This window comes from Lacerta agilis, chromosome 4, assembly GCF_009819535.1.
Source record: "Lacerta agilis isolate rLacAgi1 chromosome 4, rLacAgi1.pri, whole genome shotgun sequence".
Lineage (NCBI taxonomy): Eukaryota > Metazoa > Chordata > Lepidosauria > Squamata > Lacertidae > Lacerta > Lacerta agilis.
In genome coordinates, this window is record NC_046315.1 from 35,161,578 (window position 1) to 35,188,147 (window position 26,570).

The 26,570-nt window shown below is 42.7% G+C and overlaps 1 protein-coding gene across 2 annotated transcripts in view; it reads right to left on the minus strand.

Moving 5' to 3' along the window:
* Positions 1-8,761: 8,761 nt before the first annotated feature.
* The window catches only part of MORC1 (MORC family CW-type zinc finger 1), a 50,702-nt gene continuing 32,893 nt past the window's right edge, over positions 8,762-26,570 (minus strand). For both annotated transcript variants that reach the window (XM_033146698.1, XM_033146699.1), the window contains 13 exons: positions 25,699-25,827; positions 24,851-24,956; positions 24,138-24,270; positions 23,385-23,450; positions 21,186-21,407; positions 20,254-20,346; positions 17,350-17,416; positions 16,621-16,723; positions 15,703-15,849; positions 14,874-14,964; positions 14,277-14,327; positions 13,191-13,373; positions 8,762-9,370 (listed from right to left, as the gene is read on the minus strand). In XM_033146698.1, the coding sequence (XP_033002589.1) occupies positions 9,311-9,370; positions 13,191-13,373; positions 14,277-14,327; positions 14,874-14,964; positions 15,703-15,849; positions 16,621-16,723; positions 17,350-17,416; positions 20,254-20,346; positions 21,186-21,407; positions 23,385-23,450; positions 24,138-24,270; positions 24,851-24,956; positions 25,699-25,827 (1,451 nt within the window). In that variant the 3' untranslated portion in view covers positions 8,762-9,310. The remainder of the gene's footprint in view (positions 9,371-13,190; positions 13,374-14,276; positions 14,328-14,873; positions 14,965-15,702; positions 15,850-16,620; positions 16,724-17,349; positions 17,417-20,253; positions 20,347-21,185; positions 21,408-23,384; positions 23,451-24,137; positions 24,271-24,850; positions 24,957-25,698; positions 25,828-26,570) is intronic.

A 26,570-nucleotide genomic window follows, 5' to 3' on the forward strand; every position in this document is an offset into this window, starting at 1 on the left:
CAATTCTTCAGCGATCAGCCTTCTTTATGGTCCAGCTCTCACTTCCGTACATTACTACTGGGAAAACCATAGCTTTAACTATATGGACCTCAGATGAGGACTAGACCATGTGAAAAAATGGACATAAGATTTTAGCTGGAGTTCATTTTCAGCTTTGTATTCTTCTTATAAAAAAGCGTGCTTAGACACACCATTGCAGCGCCCATAACCTAGGTTTAAGGTGCCATTTAGCTCCTAGCTTTCATATCTCAGTTTCTAACACTGACTGTCAAATGTCCTAGCAACCAGCGGTGCTCTTTGCCTCCCAATAACTGTAGATCATGTGTTAACAGTATCCCTTCTTCTCCTTAAATATGCCTAAGTTTGTATCCCATGTGCTGATTCCACCAATATATATTCTGCCCTAAGAAGGGCAGTCATGGGACCTTGCTTTTGGCCAGGTGAGTAGCTGACAGCCTGTAACCCAGCTAGCAGTGTTCCCCTGGCCAATGTGGTGTGATTCAGTGCTTGGAACAATCTGGGCTCTAGGAGAATGTGGGAGCCCATCAAGATTTGAGACATGCTGGGATGTGTTCTATGTTACACAAAGGACCAAACTCTACCAGCACATCCCTACAAACATGTGTCAAAAGAACTGAGGAAGTGTCTCAGTAGACTTCGCCAACTATTTAATCTAGCACCCCGTTTCCAGAGTGGCCAATCACAGTGGCGGACTTTGGGCTCTTAAATTTCAGTTGTTTCCTGTGTGGTGCTAAAATTTGGTGCCCCCTGCCTCTCGTGCTCTACTCTACAGCATTGTGTTGGATCTTAAAAGTGAATACCTTGTACTGAATTCTGCCCTTTATTTCCTTAACTTGCATTGCGAATGGTTTCTTTGCTACTAAGAGGGTAGTTTATTGTGCCACTTCCACCCCAGTTCAAACATGGCTCTTATTCAGTTCCCTCTATTTAGGCAGTTTCCTATTCCTTAAAAGATATTAAGCACATAACTTCTTGGAAGAGGATTCATTAATTTGTCAAAGAGGTAATAAGAAAGACGCAGCAGGGCTCCCAATCTTTAGGCTTTATGGCATTAATTTTATCTGATTAATTTGATTATATCTGGATCACATATTTTCACAACAAAATTCATCGGCCTCATGCAGAAGTTACACTTATCAGTTATTGAGCTAATAATTATTTTGCCATCGGATTGCCTGATCTATGAGCCACTGCACCACAAAATATGCCTAAGCATGGGGGTGGGGTGGGATGGGGTGGGGTGGCTGCTCACAGTTTTCACAACAAAATTAATTGCTCTCATGCAGACATATTCTTGGTTCATGAGCTGGTATCTGTATTCCCCCAGGTTGCCTGATCTATGAGCCACTGTACCAGAAAATATATGTTTTATGTATGGGGATGGATGTGTGTTTGATGTGCCATCAGTGTTATGAATGGTGATGCTGTATGGGCCTCATGATCCAGCATTCTTAGAATCTAGATTATGCTGAAGTAGCTGCATACTTCATTTATGCTGAAACGGCTGCCACTGTTGATTGTACTGAGGTGCAGTGCTGTACGTTTTGGGATGGTCCATCAATGTTGGGGGGGGGGGAGGGAAATCCTGCATCACATTTCTTCTCTGTCCTTTTCCTGTGGCCATAATTCAAACAGACACAATTTTACCCTAAAGTAACTTCCATTGAAAACAGTGGGACTTACCTAAGAATATACATAAGAATGCAGCATGAGGGTGCTTATGGGCTTGCGCAAGTTTAGTGAGCTTTTTATTCCCTCTTTGGAACATTCCCCCTTTATTCAACACTGCAAGCTACATTTAAAATAGGGCCATGTTTCCAAAAGCAATTTGGAGTGCGTATTGGGCCAGGCATGTAGTTCTCTAAGGTGTGGCCTCTTTCAGCACAGATGGAAAGCCCATCTTCAAAAAATCTGGCTTGTGCTTCCCTTCTATCAAGCAGAGCTGACTCCATGCTTGAGGGGTGGGGGCCATTGTCCAAGTGCCCTTTTGTGAACCTCCCCATACATTGCCGGACTCTTTCCAGCCCTTTGCCAGTGTTCCCTTTCTGGTGGGGAGCACTGGTAGCGGCATGCAACAGCAGTACTGCAGGCAGCGGAATCGGGAAACTTGCCATTTAAATTCCCCACAAAGCCCTGGGATGGCACTAGCTCAGGAGCATTGTGGGATATTAAAATGGTGGGCTCCGGACCTACCTATTTGGTGCCAATTTGAGCAATGCCTCCCTCCATCCCCAGAAAAGGCACTAGTGGCAGATCCTGCTGGGGTCTTGATGGCTGCCTAATATTACTAATAAATGTCCCTTTACTCTTCAGCAGAAAAGATCTGCTTGGTCTTAAGAGGTGTACAAAACAGGAACAGCTTCACCCTGTCCCTTGATGACCACACCAGTCTATCAGAGGGAAGGGAGAGCCCCTCCTCTCCATTTTCCTAATATCTAATTGTTGCAGCAGTTGCCCTTTGGAGGTCAACAGATGAGACCAGAAGGCAAGCAGTTTCGGGCCTAGTTGCATTCCCCGATGAGGGAATGACAGCTGCATTCTCTTCTGAGATGCAAGAAATTTGGTTTTACTCCTGTTTGATTATACAGTTTTGAATAGGCCACAGCTCCTTTTCCAAGCAGAAGCTTCCAAATTCAACCCCTGGTATGTCAGATTCATTGGACTCTTGAAGGGAGCACTGGGATGTCTCTTTGCCTGTGGGCCTGAAAATACACCACTGAAGAACAAAAGTGCTCTGAAATTCACGAGAATGTAAGCGCCGGCTGGATCAGGCCAGGGCTCCATCTAATCCAGCATCCTGTTTCTCACAGTGGCCAACCAGATGTCTATGGGACACCCACCAGTAGGACCTAAGCTCAACAACACTCTCCTCTCCTTCAGAAGCACACATAGCCATTGATAGCCTTTCCCTCCATGTCTTAAAAGAGTCCATTGAGCTTCCATATGGAAACTGACAGGTAATCTGTCCCCTATTGAAGGCTTTCCCTGGTTGGGGAAAACTTCCTTCTGGTGGACCTCTGCCCTTCATCAAAAGGCTTGGCAGATTGACCTGCCTGTGGTAGCAGCATGCCAAGCAGCACCAGGTGCCTGAATCGAGTCAGCTTTTGAGTTTCCCACAATGCCTCAGGGCATGGGCATTGTTGGAGGTTAAAAGTGTGGCTAGATGCAGCCACTGGACGATGGTCATAATGCCAGGTCATATTTTTTTAGGAGACCAGGGTAGGTAATAGCAGTAGGCCCTGCACCTGCCCAAGGCTGCCAGGTCCCAACAACATTCCTTTTTTTTTTTTTGCATATACTACAATCTTTGACCAGAGAAAAATCTGTTAACATGGAGCTAGGTTTTAGGTCTGCTAGGTCTAGTTGCTTGCTAGAGATGGGCACCATCTCTATTACTATTCATTGAGTTGCACCACTTTCCTTCACCCAAAGTGCATCTAAGAAAGCTCAGGTGACGCGACAGCTGTTAGTGCCTCCTTACCACTGCTGTGACTCCAGTCATTTTGCAATGGTTTTTGTATGTTCAAGTAGTGACCAACTTAAAGTTCTAGGAGCACTGTTATACATGTCATCAAATTAGGACTGTGGCGTGCCCCGAAGAATAGGGGTAACTAACGCAGTTCAAGGGCCTGAGTCATGAACAAACCCAAACACACACCTACGTTTTTGTGGCTTCCCAAGTCTCCCTCAATTTTAGTGATTGCCATAAAAATACTAAGTCCCTTGAAGGATATGCAGTTGCTCTTTTCCCAGATAGTTCATTCAGTAAGTGGAGAGCATAGATCAGCTGAGGAGCTGGGTTGTGCCTGTGTGTGTCCTTGCATGTGAGAATGTGCATGAGGGTGGGTGGACATGCCCACTCCTGGCCACTGGCAAATGACTCCTAAAGGGTTGGCTCAAGCTCAGGGTGGTCCATGGGCCAAAAAAGGGGTGATTGCCTTGCCTTAAGCGTATGAGATGTAAACACGCCTTTTAAACACTATGCCTACATGTCACAGTGAAGTGGAACCCATTGCAGCTGCCTGCACTGTGGACACACTGGGCAGAATCCAGGCTCACTTTACATTCTTTCCATCTCTCCTCTCATCATGTTTTGCAGAGGAGTTTCCAGGCCGCCTCCTCCTTTCCCATCAGCATCACTCTGTGATTGGAGATTGGAGACAACACCGTGAACTAAGTTCGATGGAAAGAGAATGATAAGTACTCTGGTGAGCTTCCCAGCTGAGTGGGTATTTGAACCTGTGTCTCTCTAGTCTTAGCCCAACACTCCAACCACCAAACTGACTTTCAAATACAGGCTAGATAGCTTTGGGTTCAAATCCACATTAGGTCAACAATCAATTGGGTACTGTCGAGGCAAATCCCTACCCTTTTGCTTCAATTTATCGCCTTTAAAATGGAACAACAGAACCGTTGGCTGAAAAACTAAGACAAAATTGGAAAACTACTGAGTACTCTAAGTGCACCAGAGTCACTAATAACAACTGATTTTCTTTTGCTATCAAATAAATGCGTCATTCAACACCATGGTGCAAAATTCCAGAAGAAAAACCCAATACCACTTTTATATTCCACATGATAAGCCACATCCATTCTCTATCACATGGGTATGTTTCGTAGGAATGACTGAACAGAGTTTAAATGATTTGATTAGAAAGTACTTGATGTCTAGCATATTCCGCAGGGAGCCACAGAAATGCAATTGTCAAGTAAGAAGCTGGATTTTCAAAAGAACATGGGCTATAAATTGGTATTTCTTTCATTTCAAAGCATTGCATTCAATGAAACGGTATGATGCCAAGATACATTCCGAAGCGTATTCAAAGTTGTTTAAAGGTGGTTTTTATAGCCAAAGTACCAATAGCGAGAACAATGCAAATGTAGAAGATAATTATGCCTTACCTTATTCATATCAAAAGTATGAAAGACTTGCTCAACATACTTATTGGCTTCTGGAGTGAGTCCTTGTAGACCCAACACTGATTTAAATTCATGCAGACAGAGCTGTCCAGATGGGCATTCCCTCATAAACTTTGTGTACCAGTGGTGAATTTCCAGAGCATCGATGTCATCTGCAGACCCATTGGCACCCATAATGTCCAACATTCCAAGTATCCTTGTTTGATTTTTTTTTTTTTTAGTATATTTTCATCCAAGTGATTTCAATGCCCAGTGGCAATTGCTTTGCTTATAGCTACCATTCAAACGCCAACATGTCATATAAAGAACGAGCTACCGTAAACCTCTTTACAGCTTACTGCAGAAATAGGCTATGTATATATAACTTCCTAGACAGATTACCTTCAGTACCCAGTTTAAATACAGCAAGGTTTTCTCAGTGGGTGGCAGTCTCTTCTCAACCAGAATAAAGCAGTACGATGTCTCTCTGTATTTGTACAGTGCATTGTACAATGATCCCAGCTGTCTTCGGTGTCTGTGCAGATGTTGCTGAGTTGCTGTTTTAAATATCCTGCATTGGAAGGGGCAGGACCTTAGATGCACCTTCTGAAGCTGTGTTGCTACCAGGCTGTGATATAAGTGGCAATTGGGGGGGGGGGAGTTTTCTTAGTAGGGTATTCTTGCCTTAGAGGGTCTCTTCCAGGACTTTGCTATCTCTTTGGTGGCACAATTACTTTTCTGTTCTCCTAGTCTTTAATGTTCTGAATTGTATCATGATTTTTTTTTTAAAAAAATTGCAAGCCTTATTACTTTTTTATGTTTAATTACACCACTTTTGAGGGATGCTGTGGTCTAAACCACAGAGCCTAGGGCTTGCTTATCAGAAGGTTGGCGGTTCGAATCCCCGCGACGTGGTGAGCTCCCATTGCTTGGTCCCTGCTCCTGCCAACCTAGCAGTTCAAAAGCACGTCAAAGTGCAAGTAGATCAATAGGTACTGCTCTGGTGGGAAGGTAAACGGCATTTCCGTGCGCTGCTCTGGTTCGCCAGAAGTGGCTTAGTCATGCTGGCCACATCACCTGGAAGCTGTAGACCGGGTCCCTTGGCCAATAAAGCAAGATGAGCGCCGCAACCCTAGAGTTGTTTGCAACTGGACCTAATGGTCAGGGGTCCCTTTACCTTTACACCACTTTTATTATTATATCTGATTAGAAACCAACCAATCAACCAAACTCTGTGAACTATTTGGCTGAAGGGCAGTATATAAATGTACAGAATTAACTAAACTGATCTCTTTTGGATACCTCCAGACTGGCATTAATTTGCAAGAGTGATTCAAATGCAGACTGGAGCTTTAGGTTTGTGCATTTGAAGTGGGTTAAAGAGCTGTGTTGTCCCACCGGCCAATTTTTTTTTTCATGTTTGGAAGGTAATGGGGAAATGAATTGAAAAGTGTGCGATGAACAAATGATTAATGGGAAGAGCTGTAAATACCCCATGCATACGGGATGCAAAAAAGGTTGAATGCTCATGGTCATATCACTGCCTTGTGAACAAATCAGAACAAATGCTCAACAAAGACTGGACATAATCTAACCATGCTGCAATCTTTGTACAAGCAAATCAGGATGAGTGTTGAATAAACAGGTTATCGGAAGGAGCCCTTTCTTAAAACAACTATGAGACCTTGGTGTTTAATTGCATGAACTTGGCAGGGTAGCAACTTGCTCACACTGACTTGCTTCCTCGGTGACAAGGGCAGTATCAAACTTCCATATTTAGGACATGCTATTATGACAACTGACAGCTGTTGATTCTGGCTTTCCCCAGTTCAGGCTTCATTCCCTTTACTATATTTTCCTCTCCTCTCCTCTCCGATGTGTAAAACAACAACCGTTTTGCAGCCTCTTAAAAGACTAACCTACTTATAATGGCATAAGATTTAATGAACAAATGGAATCGAGTCCATGAATGTATATGGCACCTATAACTAGGCTACCCATCTGAAAGTTGCTCCTTATGTGTTTTGCCTTTACCGTTTAGATCACAAGTCGGGAACCTTTGGCCTGTCCAGATGTTACTGGACAACTCCCATCAGCTACAGCCAGCATGCCCAAGCTGGAGGGCCAAGGGTTCCCCACCTCTGGTTTAGATTGTTATCATGAGGACAGGGCAAAGCAGCATAACAAGAGTGCATCAAAAGATGAAGTATATTCTCCTTTTCATCACATTACTGTGAAGTTAAGTACATAATGTACTTTAAAAGTCATACTTCCCCACTAAAGATGCATATATAAAAGACTGCTGCTATAGGAAATTTCCCTGCCTCTAAGATCCCAGTGGCTTCAGGTGTCCTCACTGTTTGAAGGTGGGAGATGACCCACACATTTTCTACGGTGGCACTAAGGGTTCAGAATTCCTCTTAGAATAAGTTTATTTTCTCTCTCTCTCTCTGTCCCCCCCCCCATTTTATGTTGGTTTTCCAATGGCAAGCAAAGGTGGTGCTGTTTCAGCAGCTGTTTGGAGTCCTCTGGGTGTGAATGGCATTGCTCTCCAACTGCTGTATTATGTTTTTCTTTTTGCTATATTGCTTCTGAACTGTCCTGCTGTTTATATGACTGGTGGGGTGGAGGGCAGGCATTAAATCATATATGGTCCACTGTCAATTGTCAACAAAAGTGTCTTTGGCAGAAAAGGCCAGATCAGCATACTTAAATAATGGATAGATTAAAAAGTGATAAAATATAAAACTTGAAGCAACATTGCTCATTCTCTAAGATAGTTGAGGCCGGCACACATGGAATTTGGGCGCCCCATATGGTTTACTTTAAGTCTCTATGGTATACGTTAATGTCAGTTGCTTTTTTTTCTGGTGACACCATCAACCTGTGATAGAAAACGGATGTAATTCTTCCTTATAACCTTATAATTTAAGTAGGGTTAAGTTTTAAAATGGAGATACAGGCAAAATTGTCTCTTCAGAATTAGGCATCAAGGCATCCCTCTTATAGTTCCCCACTGGGAAGTGTAAGTTATGAGTTTAAAAAAGGGAAGGTGCCTTTCTGAGACTGTGACCTCAGGATCCTTTGGTAAACTTCATGCTGTAGCATGAGCCATGCGGTTTAAAGAGACTGTAAGCCTATAAAAGAGATTAAAAACAGATGAATGGCCTCAAATACTATGGCAGAGAGCAGGTGAAATAGACAGCAGGAGCAATTCTGGTTTGATGTCATTGAGAATGAGATTTGAGATGCAAGATGACTGTGTGTTATCACTAGACATTGGCATTTTGAGGACTTTCGATTTAGACTCAATATGTCTTTTCTTGTGTGTTTTTGTGTAAGTACATACACAAACACCGCTAGAGCATGCCAATGGCGCATCTAGTCCAGTGTCTTATTCACGTGATGGCCAACCAGATGCCTATGGGATGCCAAAATACAGAAGCTCAGCACATCAGCCCTCTTCCTGTTTGTGATTCCCAGCCACTGGTATTCAGAGGCATACTGCATCTAAGAGAGCACCAGTATGTTCATTATTAGCATTCTGAATGCATCAGAATGTGCCCAGCATGGTAGGGAAGTGTTTGCTGCAACTCCTGTTCTTGGTGCATTTGTACTGATTCATGCACACCTACCCTGCAACTTCAAAATTACATAACTTCAATGCCTGGCACGAGAACATAGTGAATCAGGTCCATATATATATATGGTTAAGATTACTAACATCCAAACCTGCATCTGTTATTACAGGAGGAAAGCACTCAAATTAATCCCCATGGATTAAATATTTCAAGTTGTATAAGTACACATCAATTTGTAACACTTGGCAAGTTGAGCAAACTGCAAATTATCTTCCTTTATTATGCAAGGTGATCTGTATCATGAATACATTGAAATGAAAAGCTTTAATCCCTGTTGGGGGGGGGGGGAAACAAACCCCCAAAATGCCCACTATTTACATTGACACAAGTTAACATATTATGTTTAGTGAGGTTATTATTTCCAAACAAACAAAAAATCTCTTTTAAAGCAACAACAAATGTTTCAGGGTGTTTCCCCCCCTCCACTACATAATATTCACAAGGACCCATTTGGCTGAACCATGTCCACACATTTGTGTGGAGTGTTCCACTGAAATGAAGAGAGCTACACAGCAGCAGTGCAAGTAGGGCTGGATGCAACACCACCAAAATATGGTAGGCAAAGAACAAAACATCCTTAGGATGACACCATTCATATCCTTTCCTCTGCAAGCTCTGCTGTAAGGTTTCAATGAAGACTTTGTCCTTGCATTTTGGCCATACATTATCAAGTGTTAAGACCCTTCCCAAGTTCAGCTTAGTTTTGTGGTGTGAACTATTCACAAGGGACCAATGCTCTTAAGTTTGTCTTACTTCAGAACCTTTTCTAGGACGTTGCCAATGTCTTCCGGGTTATCTATTTGAAGATGCTGAAACAGAATGCAGCAAAGAGAGAGAGGCATTATTATAACATTAATAGGCTCCATGGAAAGCTAATCAAAATAAGCAGTCAATCAGGTCCTTAGGCCCAAACTACACATCACAGGCAACTGTAAGTAATGGAAAAGACAAAATGGAAGTGCCTCTCCCTGGTCATCCCTCCAGTGATAAGTAATCTTTGTTTCTTCCCTGGCAGGGCTGTTGGGCTACAGTCAATGACCATTTCACATGGGGGTGTCGATTCCCAGCCCCCATGAACTTGTGTTTTAGTGTAACCTGCGGTTTGGGTTTCAGCATCACATATTTATAAAATTTCTGTAAATATAACCACATAATCTAATTTCCAACGAGATTATCTTCTCATGAAGATAAAATGATTATAAACAAGACAAATGGACAAAGGGTGAAATCAGTTAAGTAGTTAGTGTTAAAGAGTATTTCTAACACTAATGATAGAGGAGGATTGGAAGAAAATTATGGAGTATTATTAGCATTAATTTGATTTTTAATCACCCGCCCTTTGCCAGAAGGTCCCAGGGTGAGTGACAACCAGGGCTTTTATTCAGCTGAAACACAACTGAACTCAGTTCCGGCACCTCTCAAGTGGGCACCATTTCCATTTTAAGACAAGGGAGGTACCGCTTTTGCTAGAAAAACAGCACTGGTGAGAACAATTTAAAATACAAAATTGGAAACTGTTTAAAACAAATTATAACCACAATAATAGGGTGGGTCTCTCTCTCTCTCTCTCTCTCTCTCTCTCTCTCTCTCTCTCTCTCTCCCTCCCTCCCTCCCTCCCTCCCTCCCTCAACTGTCAAAGGCCAAAGCTATGGATTTTGGGGAAGTGCATTCTGTATGTATCCCGATTTGGACTGCTCAGTTAACAAGGCATCTCAAGTTGGATCATGGACTCCCCGAGCTATGAAACTGCCTATTGGAATCACCTGTCTGAGAAATTCACAACTGCACCCCCCCCCCCAGAAATAAAACCAAGTTGTTGGGGAAACACCTCAAGAGGGTAGGAAGAGGTGAGGTGGGGACAGTATGGAGGGGGTGTGACCTCTGCCCAGATGAGTTTCTGCAACACTCTGGGAGAGGGGGAAGCAGCAGCAAGGTGCAAATGGAGCTAAACTGGTACAGCCCAGCCATGCCCTGTGCTGCTGGGACGGGGGCAGATATCTTTAATCTTGACAAGCTGCCAGCTTCTAATTGTGGTGAATCGTTTTCCTAGGGTACTGCAATCGCAGCGGCTCAGAGGATGAATTAAAAACCCGCCATTGCGGGTGGTCGTGGGTTGCTTCGGCTGCGAAGCACCCAGTCCATCCCGGGGGTTAGGAGCCCTGCTACCGCAAAGCGGGGCTCCGGTTGGGGTGCGGGAAGAGCGTCCCGCACTCTGGGCTCCCCGGCTGTGCCCGTTGTGGCTCCGAACCCTTCCCCCGCTCCCCCTGTAAAGGGGGAGTGGGGGTGAAGGGACGACGGAGCCGGGCTACAGGGGAAATGCCCCAACGCGGCGACAAAGCCTGTGATGAGCGTCTAAGTTCTACCTGTCATTAAGGAGCTGTTAAGAACCCAGAGGCTGTAAGTAATTGATTGACTCTTTGTTTTCCTGGAACGATCTGGGGGAAAGAAGAAAGGCAGCCCGCCTCCCTCCCTTCGGGTGGTGAAAGAAATTAACTCTTTAAGTGACTGCTGCTACAACAATCAATTGAAAGCATTTGGAATTTGAAAACTGAGTCTGTTGAGATCTCCTTTTGGGGGTTAACTGAGGAAAAAATATCTCCATTTGAAGTTTTGGTCTTTATACTCCGGCATTGGAGAAATGGCGGCGACTTGGACTTTCGTGGGAAAAAATTGAAACAAAGGAAGGAAGAGACAGGAACTGAAACTTGATACCCATCCTCCCCCCCAAGATGCTGGATTTTGCGCTCGTGTTGGCATTGAATGATTGGGAGGATGAGGAAAAGCTTACTGTCTTTCAACTGGAACTGCTTGATCGAAAACTAAAAGCCTTGAGTGGAATTATAAATGGAAAGAACTTATTTTCCACAGAAGAGGCTTTTCAAAAGTTTTACTCAATGGAAACAGACTTTTGCAAAGAGCTGGGAGAGGTGTTGGAAGGATGGTCTGAGATGGCTGGGCAACTCCGAATGGAAGGGGGGCCGGTTTCTGGGGGTGGCAGCCCTGGAACGGGAAGATTTTCAATATCCAGACCCCGAGGTGGCAGCTCGGGGGCAAGGGACATAGAATTAAGATTTTTACAAGAAGAAGTAGTATGGCACAAAGAAACGGAGAAACCCAGAATGGAGGGGATGAATATCCTGAAGCTCGATGCAAGGTTTGTTGTGAAGGCAGCCTGGATCTGTGGACATCCAGAAGAAGATAATTGGAGAACCGGTTCTGGTGAAAGGCAGAAAAAAACAATGGACAGAGGGGGAGTGGGTTGAAGCATTAAATGTATAATCTGAATGGCCTGCCACGGTATCCGAAATCGGAGTGTGAAGTCTGTTAATTATAAGTTTATTTTAAATAAGTAAGGAGATATTGAACTTTAAGTTAAAAGCAGCATGATAAACGATAGAAGAAATAAGTTTGGCTATAAGAATACTTGGTTAAGATTTAGGTTATAATGCAAAGATTAAGACAATTGTGTTTTTTCTTTTTAAGTAAAGTTAAATTTTTTATAGAGAAAAGTTGTTAAGGAAATAGTTTACTGTTCCAAAACCGAAGGTGTATAGGCGGGGGAAGTCAAACGTCAAGATTCAGAACTAGAAATTTTTTTGTTGTTGTAAGGTATATAGATAAGAAGAAGAATCCTGACATTATGTGTATTTGTATTTGTTTTGGTATTTGTAGGTGTGGGGTTGGGTTTGTGTTATTTTGTGAAAATGTCAATAAATTCTGTTTAAAAAAAAATGAATTAAAAACCACGTTTGTTTTTCACATGGGTCTGTCTACAAATTGGCAACATTAATCCATTCCAGAAGGTCTGCTATGCTTGCACATTTCTGTGAGAAGTAAGTAAAAAAAAAAAAGTTCGCTCAACCTGCACAGGACCCCCAGACGTTTAACGGTCCATTGATACCTGCGCTCACCACTTTGTTAATTAACCGCTACCACCAACCAGTCTGTCTGGTATTTACTTCGCTCAGTTCAGTCAAGGAGAATATTGGAACAAAACTGTTTTATTTGAAGTTTGGTACAAAAGCATGTGGTTTCTGAATAAACAGTTCTTTCTTGGTTGTGTTCTTATTAACAACAGTGCCCAACGATTTCTCCCACCCCTGTTCCTACTCCTTCCCTTGCCACCTTCCTTCCAGCCTCTCAATCTCCACAACAAGCCCCAAGACCCCGACAAAGACCCCCTTCCTTCCCCGGGAGGGGTTTATATAGCCCACATAACTCCGCCCCCTTAAGGTTCTTACTGGTTATTTCTTTTAACTCCTTCTATGCCATTCCTAAGTTTCGGTGATCGTCACACCCCTTATAGTGAATGAAAGGTTGGGGCGGAGCTTTGTTTTTAACAGATCTAATTTGGCCCCCAACAATGCGTTGAACTGGCAAGGTAGCAAGCATGGCTGCTTTTCAAAGATGAAGATATAGATTCAAGTTGAATCTTGTGACTGGTACACACCGCTTAATGGATGAAGTGGTGGCTCTGCCAGTAAATCATCTACTACCACAAGTGACCTACAGCATTTCTCTGTCCATATTGCGGCCATGTTAGAAATATTAGAATGCATCCTATTTTCTGAAATGTAGTGAAACCAGTTAAATCAACATCAAGCACTGGAATAAACTGTCAGCACTTACTGGATGGATGCTCAGTAGAAATTGTGCTACTTTCTCCTGCAGGTGCTTAATTCGTTCTTCTGCCGCTTTTATTTGCGTCCTGCACAGACTAATCTTTTTTTCGGCAGCACATTTGGCTAGAAGCCCATGGTGCTTTATAGACTGGAGTTTTTCTAAAAGTTGTTCCTCATATTTCAAAAGATACTGTAACAAATATGGATAGCCTTCAAATTTTAGTGCGGACTTTAAAAGCAACTTCCCCTCTAATATACAATTTGTTCGCCCAACTAATCAAAAAGAAGCCCCAAGATATATCCATGTGGTAAATGTATCGTCCACCCCGGGTCTCAGAATGCTGCCCAGGGGGCGAGACAGTCGTTCATTTGTCAATAGCTCTGCCATCCTCTCGGGATGAGAGCTCTGCTCTTGAAATTATAAGTGCATGGAGATGAAGGGGGAATTGCTTAGGGGTGTCTGAGCGCCACTTTATACAAGCACAGAGGTACCTTATCTATTGTCTTTAAAGAAAGCACATGGCCAAAGATGGAGGATGGTGCTGAACAGGCTTGGGGGAAAGAGGGAAGAGGGCAATTCCAAAAGGATTGCAAGAGACCTTTTTCTGTTTACACCACAGTTAATCATTTTGTGTAGATGGTTCCCAGTAGGGTAGTTGTACTGTGGACTGGTAGCTTCAGTTCCATCGTCTCCATGCATCTATTCTAGGGAACAGACAGATAGGTGCACCCCTCAGCCACCCAGATCCAAATTGGTGGTGAAACCGGAATTAACCACAGGATAGGAGACAATACCATATCAACATTGCCTAACCAACACACCTGTTAAGGGCTTAACCCTCAACAGCTACTATCACTTCCTGGCAATTTAGAACATGAGTGAACAAGGAAAAACCCTTAACACAAATTAAACTGCAAGGGTTTTTGTTTGTTTGTTAATTGTATGCAACAAAGACTGTTCTTTTTAGACATTCATTGAAGATGCCAGCTTCTCACGAGTTGAATTTCTCTTCATAAATCTCACATGCCTATGACTGATCCAACAGAAAATCATTTCAGAGAATATGAATTGGTCACATTAAATAGCTTTTACCTGATTCAGGTCCACAGGCACAGCCTTATTCCGCTCAGAATCCCGGTTCAGCTATTGGCATAAAGGAAACAAAATGCCTAGGCTTAGAAAACGGCAGGAAGTGTGAAAATCTTGTATGGTAAAGATGCAAAGCAGTAGCGCAGAACCTGTGCCCCACAGGAGAATTTCATCCAGCTTGAAATATCCAGTACTCCTTCCCACACTGTCCCATCAGGAAATGATTGACTGGGGCAGAAGCACTGGATGCTCTGCATGGAAAGTGGGTGGGTGTAGGAGCCCAACAGTGTTGGCTTGCTCCCATTTGGCTCCTTCCTTGGCTTACTCGTCTTCTTATCAACATCATATCCTGCTTTCCAAGTTGGAATTAAGAAACAGAAGTTCCAAATGCTGAAGAAAATGCAAAATTGGAGCAAGTGTCCTGAAGCTGGACAAATGAGACAGCAACCCCAACATTTTAGTCCCTAAACAACATACTCGGAACAACTTGTGCCTCATACCTGAAATCTGAGTAGTTAAGCGCCGTTGCTCTCTTTAGACTAACTGCAAATAGTTCCAGCGCATTCCCACCATTTTTATTTAATTCAAATGTCCACTCACCTTGAACATAGATAAAATGTCTTCAGGGGACATAGAAGAAAGATGTTCTCTTGAAAGATTGCATTTGGGTAAAAAATATAGCAGGATCTCTCTGGAAAAGACAACAATTGCAACATACCAAAAACAGATCCTTCCATCATAGGTTAAAAATGCTGACTCCAATGTGTGGGGAATTTTTAACACTTTCCTCCCATACTGTTTTCTCACCAAGCGTAGCAGAAGCTGCCATTTGCTTCCCAAATGAGGGGTTTAGGTGGAAAAGGAAAAGGAAAAGGAGCTAAACTGCATTTGTTCCATGATCTTGAACTGGACTACCCACCCACCCCTCCACAATAGCTGTGTTTTTGTTAAGAAAGAGGACCTAACCACATTTTTGAGAGTATTTAATATATGTGCAATTTGGCCTTGAGTGCAAATGCACACTTTCAAAAATTGGATTCAGTGTTTATCTAGCCAGAATGCTAGATTATTCTCAACTGAGTACTGTATTTTTTTTTAAGTAAGGATCTTGATGGAATTAATTACTTGTCTGCAAAAAATAATAATGCTGAAAGCCTTAACTGTTATTAAGAATATTTTTAAGAATCTATACGAGCTGTAGTTCTTGTTGACCATATAATCTATGCCTTAAACTGATCCGTGGAGGACCATTTCAATGTCAATTCCACACAGTAGTGTATATTCATTAAGTATTTCACAGTCCAATAGGCCCATCACTCAGTTGCCATCTTGATTCATATTTAGCATGAAATTAGGCCTCAAAAAGGTCCTTGTTAGGATACAAGGACATCACATTTGGCTGCAAGACTGTACCTTTAGGAATACTTACTTGATGCGAGCTGTCAGTGTTTCTACCATCTTGTTTTCAGAAATGCTCTGGGGATCCCCACATGTGTGCGAAACTGCATCATTAGACTCCTGCTCAGCAACAAGAGCTTGCTCTTTGCTGTCGTCTTCTGAAGTCTCCATGGAGCCACTGAACAGACATACCACAAAGATCAGTTCAAGGACCATACCCCTCCTCCCAAACATGGAAGGAACCATAGCTGTGGGGTAGAACACAGGCTTTGCATACTAAATTCCTGGCATGCCATCTCACTTAAATAGGATCAGATAGTTTTGGTTGAGAACGTGGAGAGATGCTGCCATTCAGAGTAGACAATGCTGAGCTGGATGGATGAATCTAGCCAACAGGAATGTTGTCTGCTTTATTTCAAGACTGGCTAGGACAACCCAGGCAGATGGGCAGGGTGTAAATAATAAAATTATTATTATTAGTCAAACTATTGGCCTGTCTACCATTGGCCACATCTCTCCCAGATTTCTGGCAGGAGTCTTCTCCAACCCTACCAATAGGATTGAAACTGGGAACTTCTGGGCTCTCTGGCACCCACTGTGTTTCAGCTCCCACCACACCCTATTCACAGTGTTTAAGGTGGAATCTACACATATATAAAAACTGTTCTGAAAATGCTTTTCTTATTTAAAAAAAAAGACATCGAATTTTCCATAAGGCTCACCATCACCATCTAGTGTCACATTGCATATTGCACTTAAAACAAACTTAAAACGTTTTATATGCAGCTGCATAGCTGAGTCCTAAGTCTCTTTCTACTGCAGGGCTTAATCTACCTCGGCTCTTTTCATGTCTACCCAGATTTACATTATTTCTATTCCCTATTGTGATGTATACACTGTAAATAAATTAGAACTCAAAACCTTATCCAGCGAGGATCCTGGTACTCACCTTTCCAAGTCCGCTGGTGGCAAATGTTTTTTCTCAAAATCAAAACAACTATTTGGGCTGAATGCACTGGCTCCCTTTTCATCGCACTCTTCCTGTTTTTCTTCTAAGTGAATTAAACATATCAGAAGAAATAGCACACAAGTTAGATTTAACTGAGTTAGCAGGTCTGGATGCGGGAGCCCCATGCAAGCTGCAGTGTGCTTGGCTAAATGTTAATGGGACCGGAGTTCATTCAAGTATGCGTTGGTTCACGAGTTGGGTTTCCAGTAATTTCAAATCCAGCTAGAAATGAACATGTAGGTCAAGTCTGACAAACACGATAGGATTTTTCTAGAAGTCATGTAATACAATTTTGCAGTCCTTGCAAGCACATTCTGAACAACTGACTGTCAACAAGAAGGGCACACACTGGTGCAACACTGTTGTAGTGCAGAAGTCTCTAGGTGACTGTGCAGACACAAAACCAGTGACATTTTCAGCCTGTGTCAAAGATCTTTTCACAGTGCCTGGCACCACAAACACAAATACCTCTTCCGACCTTGGCCACATACCAATGGCAGCAACCATGATGCTATTCCCTTACCATCTGTGGTTATGAGTCCTCAAGCACACCACTGTCTTTAATTCACCTTTAAAGCATTATGTAAGTGGATGTACTGGCTATGACATATTTTAGAAACACGAAAATAGATATCCCACTGACAAAAAAAAAAAAATGACTGATTTTACCTTTGTGCATGAAAACAACGTCTTCATCTTCTGGCGTAACTTCAGTGTCACTGTCAGATATTATAATCTGCAATGTAACATTTTGATTATGAAGAGGTCTTTTCTCAAAATATTTAGAAATACATAGATCTTTGGCATTGGGAACCCCATTGGAATTTTAATTTCAACGGTAGCTAACCTTGTAGTAATCTCTGTATCCTTTTTAACCTGTACCTAACTGATTCTGCTGTAGAACTTCATTTGCATCTGACTATAAGAACATAGGAAGAGGTTGCTAGATCAGGCCAACACAATAATTACAATATTCTGCACATTTCCACCTGCTTAATATAATTCTTGTTGTAGTGTTCAGAATGTTCTTCCTAGCTACCTTCCATTTGTCTGCACCCTACCCAGTAACTTTCAGGATCTTTTCCTGGGATGCAATGTCATTTGCTAAAGCAACTGCAGTTTGACCAGGAGCAAAGCTTACTCCACAAGACTGTGAGGGAAGGCAGTCAAAGTTTCTCAAAGTTCAAACATTGTTGTTTATATTCTTTGACCTTCAAAGCGATAACTAAATATGTTGAAGAGGGATAATAATAATAATAATAATAATAATAATAATAATAATAATAATAATAATTTATTTATATCCCGCCCATCTGGCTGGGTTTCCCCAGCCACTCTGGGTGGCTTCCAACAGAATGTTAAAATACAATAATCTATTAAACATTAAAAGCTTCCCTAAACAGGGCTGCTTTCAGATGTCTCCTAAAAGTGTGGTAGTTGGTTTTCTCTTTGACATCTGGTTGGAGGGTGTTCCACAGGGTGGGTGCCACTAACGAGAAGGCCCTCTGTCTGGTTCCCTGTAACTTGGCTTCTCATAGCGAGGGAATTGCCAGAAGGCTCTCGGCACTGGACCTCAGAGTTCAGGCAGAACGATGGGGGTGGAGATGCTGATGTAGTTCTAAGGAAAACAGAGCATATGTTTGGCACCAGCTTGGCTGCAGTTGTTGGGAGGAGACATACAAGGCGCCATCCAACCATCTTAGGGACTCCAGACTTGACTAGGATGAACCCTTTAGCCTTTTCTTCACCCAAAGATATCCTGCAAGGCAGCAGAGGTTTAGGATCCGAGTTCTCCTACCTTCCTAGGTTGATGAGCCCCATCTTCTCCTTATTTCCCTCTGCAGCATGTGCAGAAACCACTTTCTTGACCATTCGACCCACCATGGGTCTTGCCCACTCAATCCACTGGAGACTGTGTTCACTTGCAGAGATAGTCCCTAATTCAATGAGGGCTTGAAACCCATGGGCTACCCTTGCTGGGTTTAGCCAACCAATCAAAGCCTTTTCCCAGGGTGTGGCCTCTGTCACATGATGACAGCTTCTGGGACCACAAGGTGGGAGCTGAGTGCAGGGTGGGGACCAAAGGTGGACAAACTACCCCAGAGGGAGCACAATGTGTCCCCCACCAGAGGTACTACCCCTCTCCATAACGCCCCTATACATACACCCCTAATTTGATATGGATTGATTGCTAATTATTCTTGTAGGGAGAGCTCTTCACTTAAATATCAAATAATATTTCCTGAGTCACATTGTGTACAAAAGTCATCAAAAGATTTTCCATCATATCTACATTTCAAGTTCTCTCTTTGGGGAGCCCAGCAAAATTGGTTTCAATCTTTTGTTACTGCCCGTTATAGGGCCCTCAATGGCATAAATAATCTTAAGTAATTCTAAGATGTTTGTTTTGCATTGTTTTCCAGAAGCCATGGCCTTAATTTTCTGATGTTTCTCATTATGCTACTTGCCTGCACCGCAGCCTCCCAAAGTAATTGCAAACATAAGACTTGACATATGTTAAGTGTAATCTCACTTGCTGGGATTCTTTTTGTTTTGGGTCGACCACCTGCTATTTACAATAAGTGGCAGGAGCATAATTAACTCAGGATAGCGAACTCTTTTAAATGTGTGCTAATTATACCTGCATAATACAGTTTGTCGACTGCTTTTTTGTCAGAGGAAATAGTACATGTTTCTAGACAAACCAAACAGTTGAGGAGATGAGTCACAAGTAATTAAAGCAAGGAGTATTTCAAAGGAGAGGCTTAGAGTGCTCAAAGCAGCCAGCTGAGTATTAGGGACTTTTAAGTAATTCAGTCGCCATCTATGCTACGTTTTCTGCAATGAAAATTGCTTTTTGGTGCCAGTATCAGAAAAACAGGCAAGGGCAATAAAAAAAAAGTAAATGCTTCACTCTTGCCACCTGTTCAATATATGTGTTTTAGAAGCAGCCATCACCTAAGAGATGCAGGTAATGTGGATTTCAAAGTAAGCCTGTCTCAAGCTACATGTAACCAAGTTGTTTCTTTAACCCTAGGTGTGCCCCAATCAAGAGCAAAAGTCCCCCCTGCTCCCTCCAACACTTTTCTCTCAGGCCAGCTCAGCTTTGATATGTCAAAGAGAACAACCAACTACCAGACTTTTAGAAGACATCTGAAGGCAGCCTTGTTTAGTGAAGCTTTTAATGTTTGATGGATTATTGTATTTTAATATTTTGGTGGAAGCCGCCCAGAGTGGCTGGGGAAGCCCAGCCAGATGGGCGGGGTATATATATATATATATATATATATATAATTTGATATTGGAACCAGACTGTGAGAGGCAAGGCATGGCAGAAGAAGGGTACTGTGGATACCTATCTATCCTCTTTATACATGACTGAAGCAAATCTGGTTCTGAAAGCATGCAACTTCCTCCATGTGTAGCCTAAATCTCAGAATCCAGTCTGATTTGCACAAGGAGGTAACAGGGGTGGTAACAAGGAGGTAAGAAGTTGGCAGGGGGTTGGACTGGATGGCCCTTGTGGTCTCTTCCAACTCTATGATTCTATGATTCTATGAAACGGGCTCTTACGCAAATGATTTCTTGCTTGCTATCCGCTTCAGTTTTGCTGAACTCGAGCTTTTCATTACATGGCTTTTCATCTTGTATTTCAATAGGTGACACCTGCATTGGAATGAGAACAATTAGGGCAATTAATTATAGCTCAACAACAACGATTTAAGTGTTTGCTACATAAATAAAAGAACCTGCCTAGTTACCCAAGATAGCTTACTAATTTAAACAGTGCTGGAGCGCCATGATTTAACAATGACTGTGGCGGTGTCTATTGCCATGGTAGCTAGATGGCTGCAACTGCGCACCAGTGTGCGGAATGTGACCTCTGACACAGAATCAAGCTGCCTGCCCATGAATGTAATGACGATAAGCAATACTAATAATAATGTTGCACAAATATCTGGGAAATAGTCTGAATGCAGTAGTAAAAAGAAAAAGAGCTGTTTCACACATGCAGATGCACAACCTGATTTCTCTACAGCTGATTAATGTACACCTGATGACTGGAAGCTGAATGTGTGAACTGATGCCGCTGAAAAGCATGGCACATGAAGGATGGGAGAGGACTCGTTGCACTGTTTGACACGTCATGGCCATTCACACACACGACTACTGGATGGTCACAGTAATCTAGACATGAATGTGCGTATGTGTCAACTAGCCCAATGCCTTGATCAGAATACCAAACAACCCCCTCCTAATGCCCTGCCTCCTCCTTTTCTCTGAAGTTGCAAACCTGTTCTCTAATCTTCTCTATAGATTATTCTGTTCTGTTCTTTATGTGACTCTGGACTGCATTAAAAAAACAACAACAGCCAAATTTTACCCCATGTTCATTTAAGCAACATATTAATGGGGGAAATTCAAGGTAGAGTAAGAATTATGAAGCACATCGAATATTGTGAGGCCTACTGATTGTTTCAACACATGCTGCCATATGCCTGTACCTCTGATATATCGTGATCCTTCCTCTCCTCCTCCGCTGAAAGGGAACATTTTTCTTCCTGACAAGGATGTTGTCTCCTTTGAGGGCAAGTCATTTGCTTTGCAGGTGGCTCCTTTTGATGGCTCGAGTGCTGTGTGCGTCTTTTATTTGTAGTACTCTTAATCAAATGTCTGCAGGCTGGATGTGGATCTTTATGAAAAGCTTTTCTCTCACACAGCATCTTCTGGGCATTTGAAAGAGAAACTGGCATCACTTTTTCAAGCTTGAATAGAATTGTTCCATTGGTTAGATTCATGAGAGAATAGAAACTATAACTTGTTTGAGGACAAATCTAAAGACTACTGATCCTAAAGATCAGATTATTTGCCAAATTATTTTGCCAAATCGCCTTTCATAGCAGTTCATATTAGGTGAGTACCTGTTGTTTTAAAAGGCTGGAAGAACAGATCACGAACCTCAGAGTCTAGATATACAGTGATGGAGTGAAGAATATATGAGCATACATATACACACATTACTGTCTTTTTCTCCCTCCTTTTTTCCTTCCATCTGTCCCCTAAAGGCCACATTAACACACCAGAAACCAGGAAATAGAAGTATTAACAAGTGGGGCCCTACAACAAATTGTTGCAGTGTATCCCTGGTGTTACCTAAGCCCATGACTGAAAGGGTCAAATGCATAAATATAAGCAAGAAAGACAGGAGTCTTTGCTCTTACTTGGGTCTTGTTTCATGTCCATTTCTTTCTTCCTTTAATTTTCGAACATTTGTACAACCAATCTGCATGGAAGTCAATGGACCATGAAACTTCTACATGCATTTGACCCGGGAGGAGATTTGAGGGGACAATTTGGGTAAATTGACCTTTCCGCAGTTTGAGAGGTATGTCGATTTTTGAATGGGAATCCAAACAGCTGGCCTACATTATTAACAACCGACTGCATTGCAAGGCTGTTGTAAGCTACTCATTCACAGCACAGGTCTTCAACCTTCCCTAGAGCTAATATGGAGGCTTGCTGTAAAATCCTTCCCTCTTGTGGGAGCTGTATTCCAACAGCATCTGGAGGTCGTGAGTTGACATCTGGTAGCAAAGGCCTGTGACTGCCAGGTGAGCAGTGTTCCTTGAGCCATGGGCCTCTTGATGGGCCCAATGCCATCTCCAATATTGTGGGGCTGCATCCAGGCAGCCAGGATTGCAACTCATGGGCAGATGACACGCATTCAGGAGACTGCCCCACCACAAACATGCCACCAATGCACGGAGACTCTCCTGCCCCATGTGATTATAGTCGAGTGAGGCTTAATACCTGAACTGTGCTGGTGTAAATACTAGAACCCACCACGTTAGTACAGAGGTTGCTCTGTATCCTGAGGTTGATTGAGTTGTAGTCTGAAATATTTCAAGAGCACCAGGTTGGGGAAGGCTGACTCATAGCAATTCTCATGTTCCTGCTTGCTCCAGCTCTTGCTGAAATAGCTGAACATCTTTAGGTTGGGTGTCCCTCTCCTTCTTTGTAGGTTAGGTATTGTAAGGACGCTTAGTGGTTGCTCATGAGTAACAGTCCAAGGCAAAGAACTTCTAAAAACTAAGTTCTTTATTGTGCAAGCTATGTACAGCAAAGCAAAGTCTCAAGCGTCCTCTCAATACTCATCAGTGTCCAGGAATGAACTCTTTCAGTTTCTCTTCTAGCAGAAAAGCCTTGGAACCCCTAAACCCCTCCTTCTTCCCTCCTGTGACTGACTATGTAGCGTGGGAACCTGACCTCTATCTCTGCTTTCCCTGTGCTGTTGAGGCTCTCCGACCCCTTCTAAGCCCCTGCATTGCCTTCCTGTCTCCCCCTCTCCGTCCCCGCCTGAAGAATGCGAAGAATGCGAGCTCCCACTGGAAGAGGGGGAGGAGGAGCTCGTAAACAGCGGACGTGGATCCCTGTACTCTAAATGCTCCTGCGACGCCGGCCGTAGCGGGGAGGGAGTTTTCCTGACAGGTATAAAAGAACATTTCTTGAATAAGAACACCCCTGAGTGCAGAAAAAAACCAATTGGATCTAACCTAATGAGTAATACACAAATTCTTAATAGCAATAGCATGCCAAAATAAACGGTTTACAGCCCAATCACAGCCATGTCTCTTCAGAAGGCAGTTCCACTGATCTCAATGGTATTTGTTCCCAAGCATAGGACTGCAATCCAAGTTACTCACATCCTTACGAGTTTTGCTGTCAGCTGTAGGCTGGGCAATTGTATGGGGTGGTATCAAGTGAAGTTTCTGTAAGGTAAGAACAGAGGAATTTACAAGCAGGCATTTTAATCTATTCATAATTCTTATAAACAGAAGCTGTGATCTTATAATATAAATGCAACTGTGTTCTTTGAACAAACAAGACTTGGGACTGCAGAAAATACTTTTCTGGAAATAGTTCTCAGAATTTTCTTTTCTTTTCAGGGGCTGGGAATGCATAGAGACCCAAAAGAGCTCCACAGCTGCTGCTACTACTATTATATTATATTATATTATATTATATTATATTATATTATATTATATTTCCAGTGTAAAAGTGGGGTGGGGGAGAGAGGAGAAAATTATTAGAAGAATTTTGGACCTCAAGACACATAATCAACTCTTAGTTTTTGTGCCTAGAATCCCCCCAATGTCTCTTTACATTTGACTGTTCAAAATTTCAGTCTTGACCCTAAGCACATTCAATAAAAAAGGGAAACCTTAAATTCCAATTATCCAATTCCACATTGAAACTTATATAACGACAGGCAACTCCCTGTTTGCATGGGGGTTGCGTTCTGACAAACTGCATGCGTAAGCCCACCCTGTCCCCGTTCTGACCCCTTCCAGGGCTGGAAATGGTGCACACATCAGTGGTCACACACGTGCCGAACGTATGCAAATGCGGAGTTACTTGTATATGGATGTTTGTACAAATCTCAGGAAGCAGCTCACCTGTTCCAGATTTTCCTGCCTCCATTTACGTTGCCGAATGGCATCTACGACGAGCTTTTCTTTGTCATTCTGTGACTGAGTTGGGTTGAAGGTGCCCAAAGGGATGGGGGGCAAACATTCTGGTACATCACACCTAGTAAGTAATATTAACTTTTATCAACCCAATAGAAAGAAACGGCTACGCCATCTCTCCAAATGGCATAGGCAAGGACAGGCACATAGCCCAGTGGCCCAGCATCTACGTTGCATACAGGAGGTCTCAGGCTTAACCTGATACCTCCAGGTAGGGCTGCTTGAAAAACAGAGAGAGCAGCTACTGGGGGGAAAGTATGTCTGCCCCCTTGAGCTCTTTGGAGAAAAGTTGGGATATACATTTAAGAACAGATAAATTGAATTACACTTCCAATGTTATATTTTAATACACATTAATAAACAGAAGTGGACATGTGTCTAGGAGGTGTCTTAGAGAAAGTTATTTCCAAGATACATGCTAAAGTTGGTATGAATATAAAATACTTGCCACCATTACATCTTTTTTTCATATCATGTTGTGCATTTTTGCACGTGTAAATATATAAATCTAGTTCTGGGTTTCCTACACTTAGGAGATGGTCGGGCAAGATGATTTTGAAGCGTGCCTCATACTATGAATAGTGAGAAAAGAGAGATCTCTGCTGACTAGATAATGGTTTGAGTGAAATGTAAAAGCTTACTTATTCTCGAGAGGGTTAGGATTCTGTCTGCAGTTCCAGATGCCGCGATGCCCTCCGTGGTTTATATCGGTGTCAAATGACAGGAGTCTCCATTTGAGGCAAGCATCTAATGAATGAAATTAACAGATTTAAATCAAAATTAATGATTACAAACAGTAACAGCACAATTGATTTAATACGGTACTGTGGTCGATTGCCTGCATTTTTGCTCTTTAATTCTCAACCCCCGGACAACTTTGGTCACAAATGAGAGAAAAACTATTTAAGCAATGGTGTTTTCTCTTGAAAGAAATAATGGTTCTATAATGGTTCTTTGACAAACAGGTAGCCTTACACAAGATCCCCAGTGCAAATCCTAAAACAGGTCTTTCCCAAAGCCCACCCTAGTCTTTTTGAGCTTATTCTATTCGTGCATCTCACCCCAAAATGACAATCTCATGCAGAGAAAAATTTAAGAACAGGTGTATGTGTGTGTCTTCTTTTTTAAACCATAGAAACAAAAAGCTGGCAACTTGCCTACAGTTTTCTTTATCCCACACAGAGACCTACAAAGCCACTCAAGTTATATGCTGGCAGCCTTTATAACAAAACATGAAGGAGACCTGTTATATTAGCTGCCCCACAGTGTGCTTTTAACAGCAGCAAAAAGTGAAACAAAGGAGTTGTTTATAGGAGGATCCTTTCAAAGAAGAAGAAAGTGAAAAACACAGCAGTGCATGGCATCTGCGAAGAGGAATGCTCGAACGAACATATCTGAAGTCAAGGAACAAAGAGCTCTCATTTTCACCCCGCTGAGTCCTACCTTCCCCCTGCCTTGTCGTCCTATTTGTCCAAATGTAGAAACTCACCACACTGAACAATGTCAGGGATTTCCACGGCCCGCCTTCTCCTGTACTGGATGCTCTCTGAAGGTTTTTCAGACCACTTGTTACTCAGATACCCAAAATCGCTCCAGAACAAGGCTTCTTCTTTTTGACCTCAGGGGAGACAAATCGTTGCAATGTTATGCTGGACCCATTGTCAGCAGTGAGACAACACGCTGATAAGCATTGCCACGTAGCATGGGTATAGGATGGAGGATCGTGAGTGGCGGGACAGATTGCTCTGATGCTGCTCTATAGAAGGCTGCCTTATTTACTTTAACGTAAGGCATTGATGGCTACATCCAGAAGAGAGCTGCTGGCTGGCCAGCGCTCAGACATCTCTGGTGCCCAGACAGCGGGACACTTTCCCTAAGAATTGAAGTACTGTATAACCTAAAGGAATGGGACTCGGTAGCGGGAAAGCCCTGTGGAAGAAGGGAATATCAACAAGTTTTCCTGGCACACTGTTATGAAAGAGAGTGAGGGTCGGGTGAATTTTGTGACTGCAGTTTAGGGCTTATCTCAGGAGTAGCCAATGTGGAACCCCTCCATATGTTGTGGGACTACAACTCCCATCATCCCTTGCCACTGACTGCACTGGCTAATGGAAGTTGTAGTCCTTGTTGACTACCACTGGTTTAACGAGACAGGAAGCACACTGCAAGTGTGGCATATATATATATATATATATATATATATATATATATATATATATATATATGATTACAGGCCTAGGGTTGATATTCATTGGGAACGCAGGACATGGGAAGGATTAACCCTACACCTGCCATGCTTGCAATGAAAAGACACACACACTGCAGTTAGGCATAGGGTGGGAGGAGTGTCCTAACTGATCT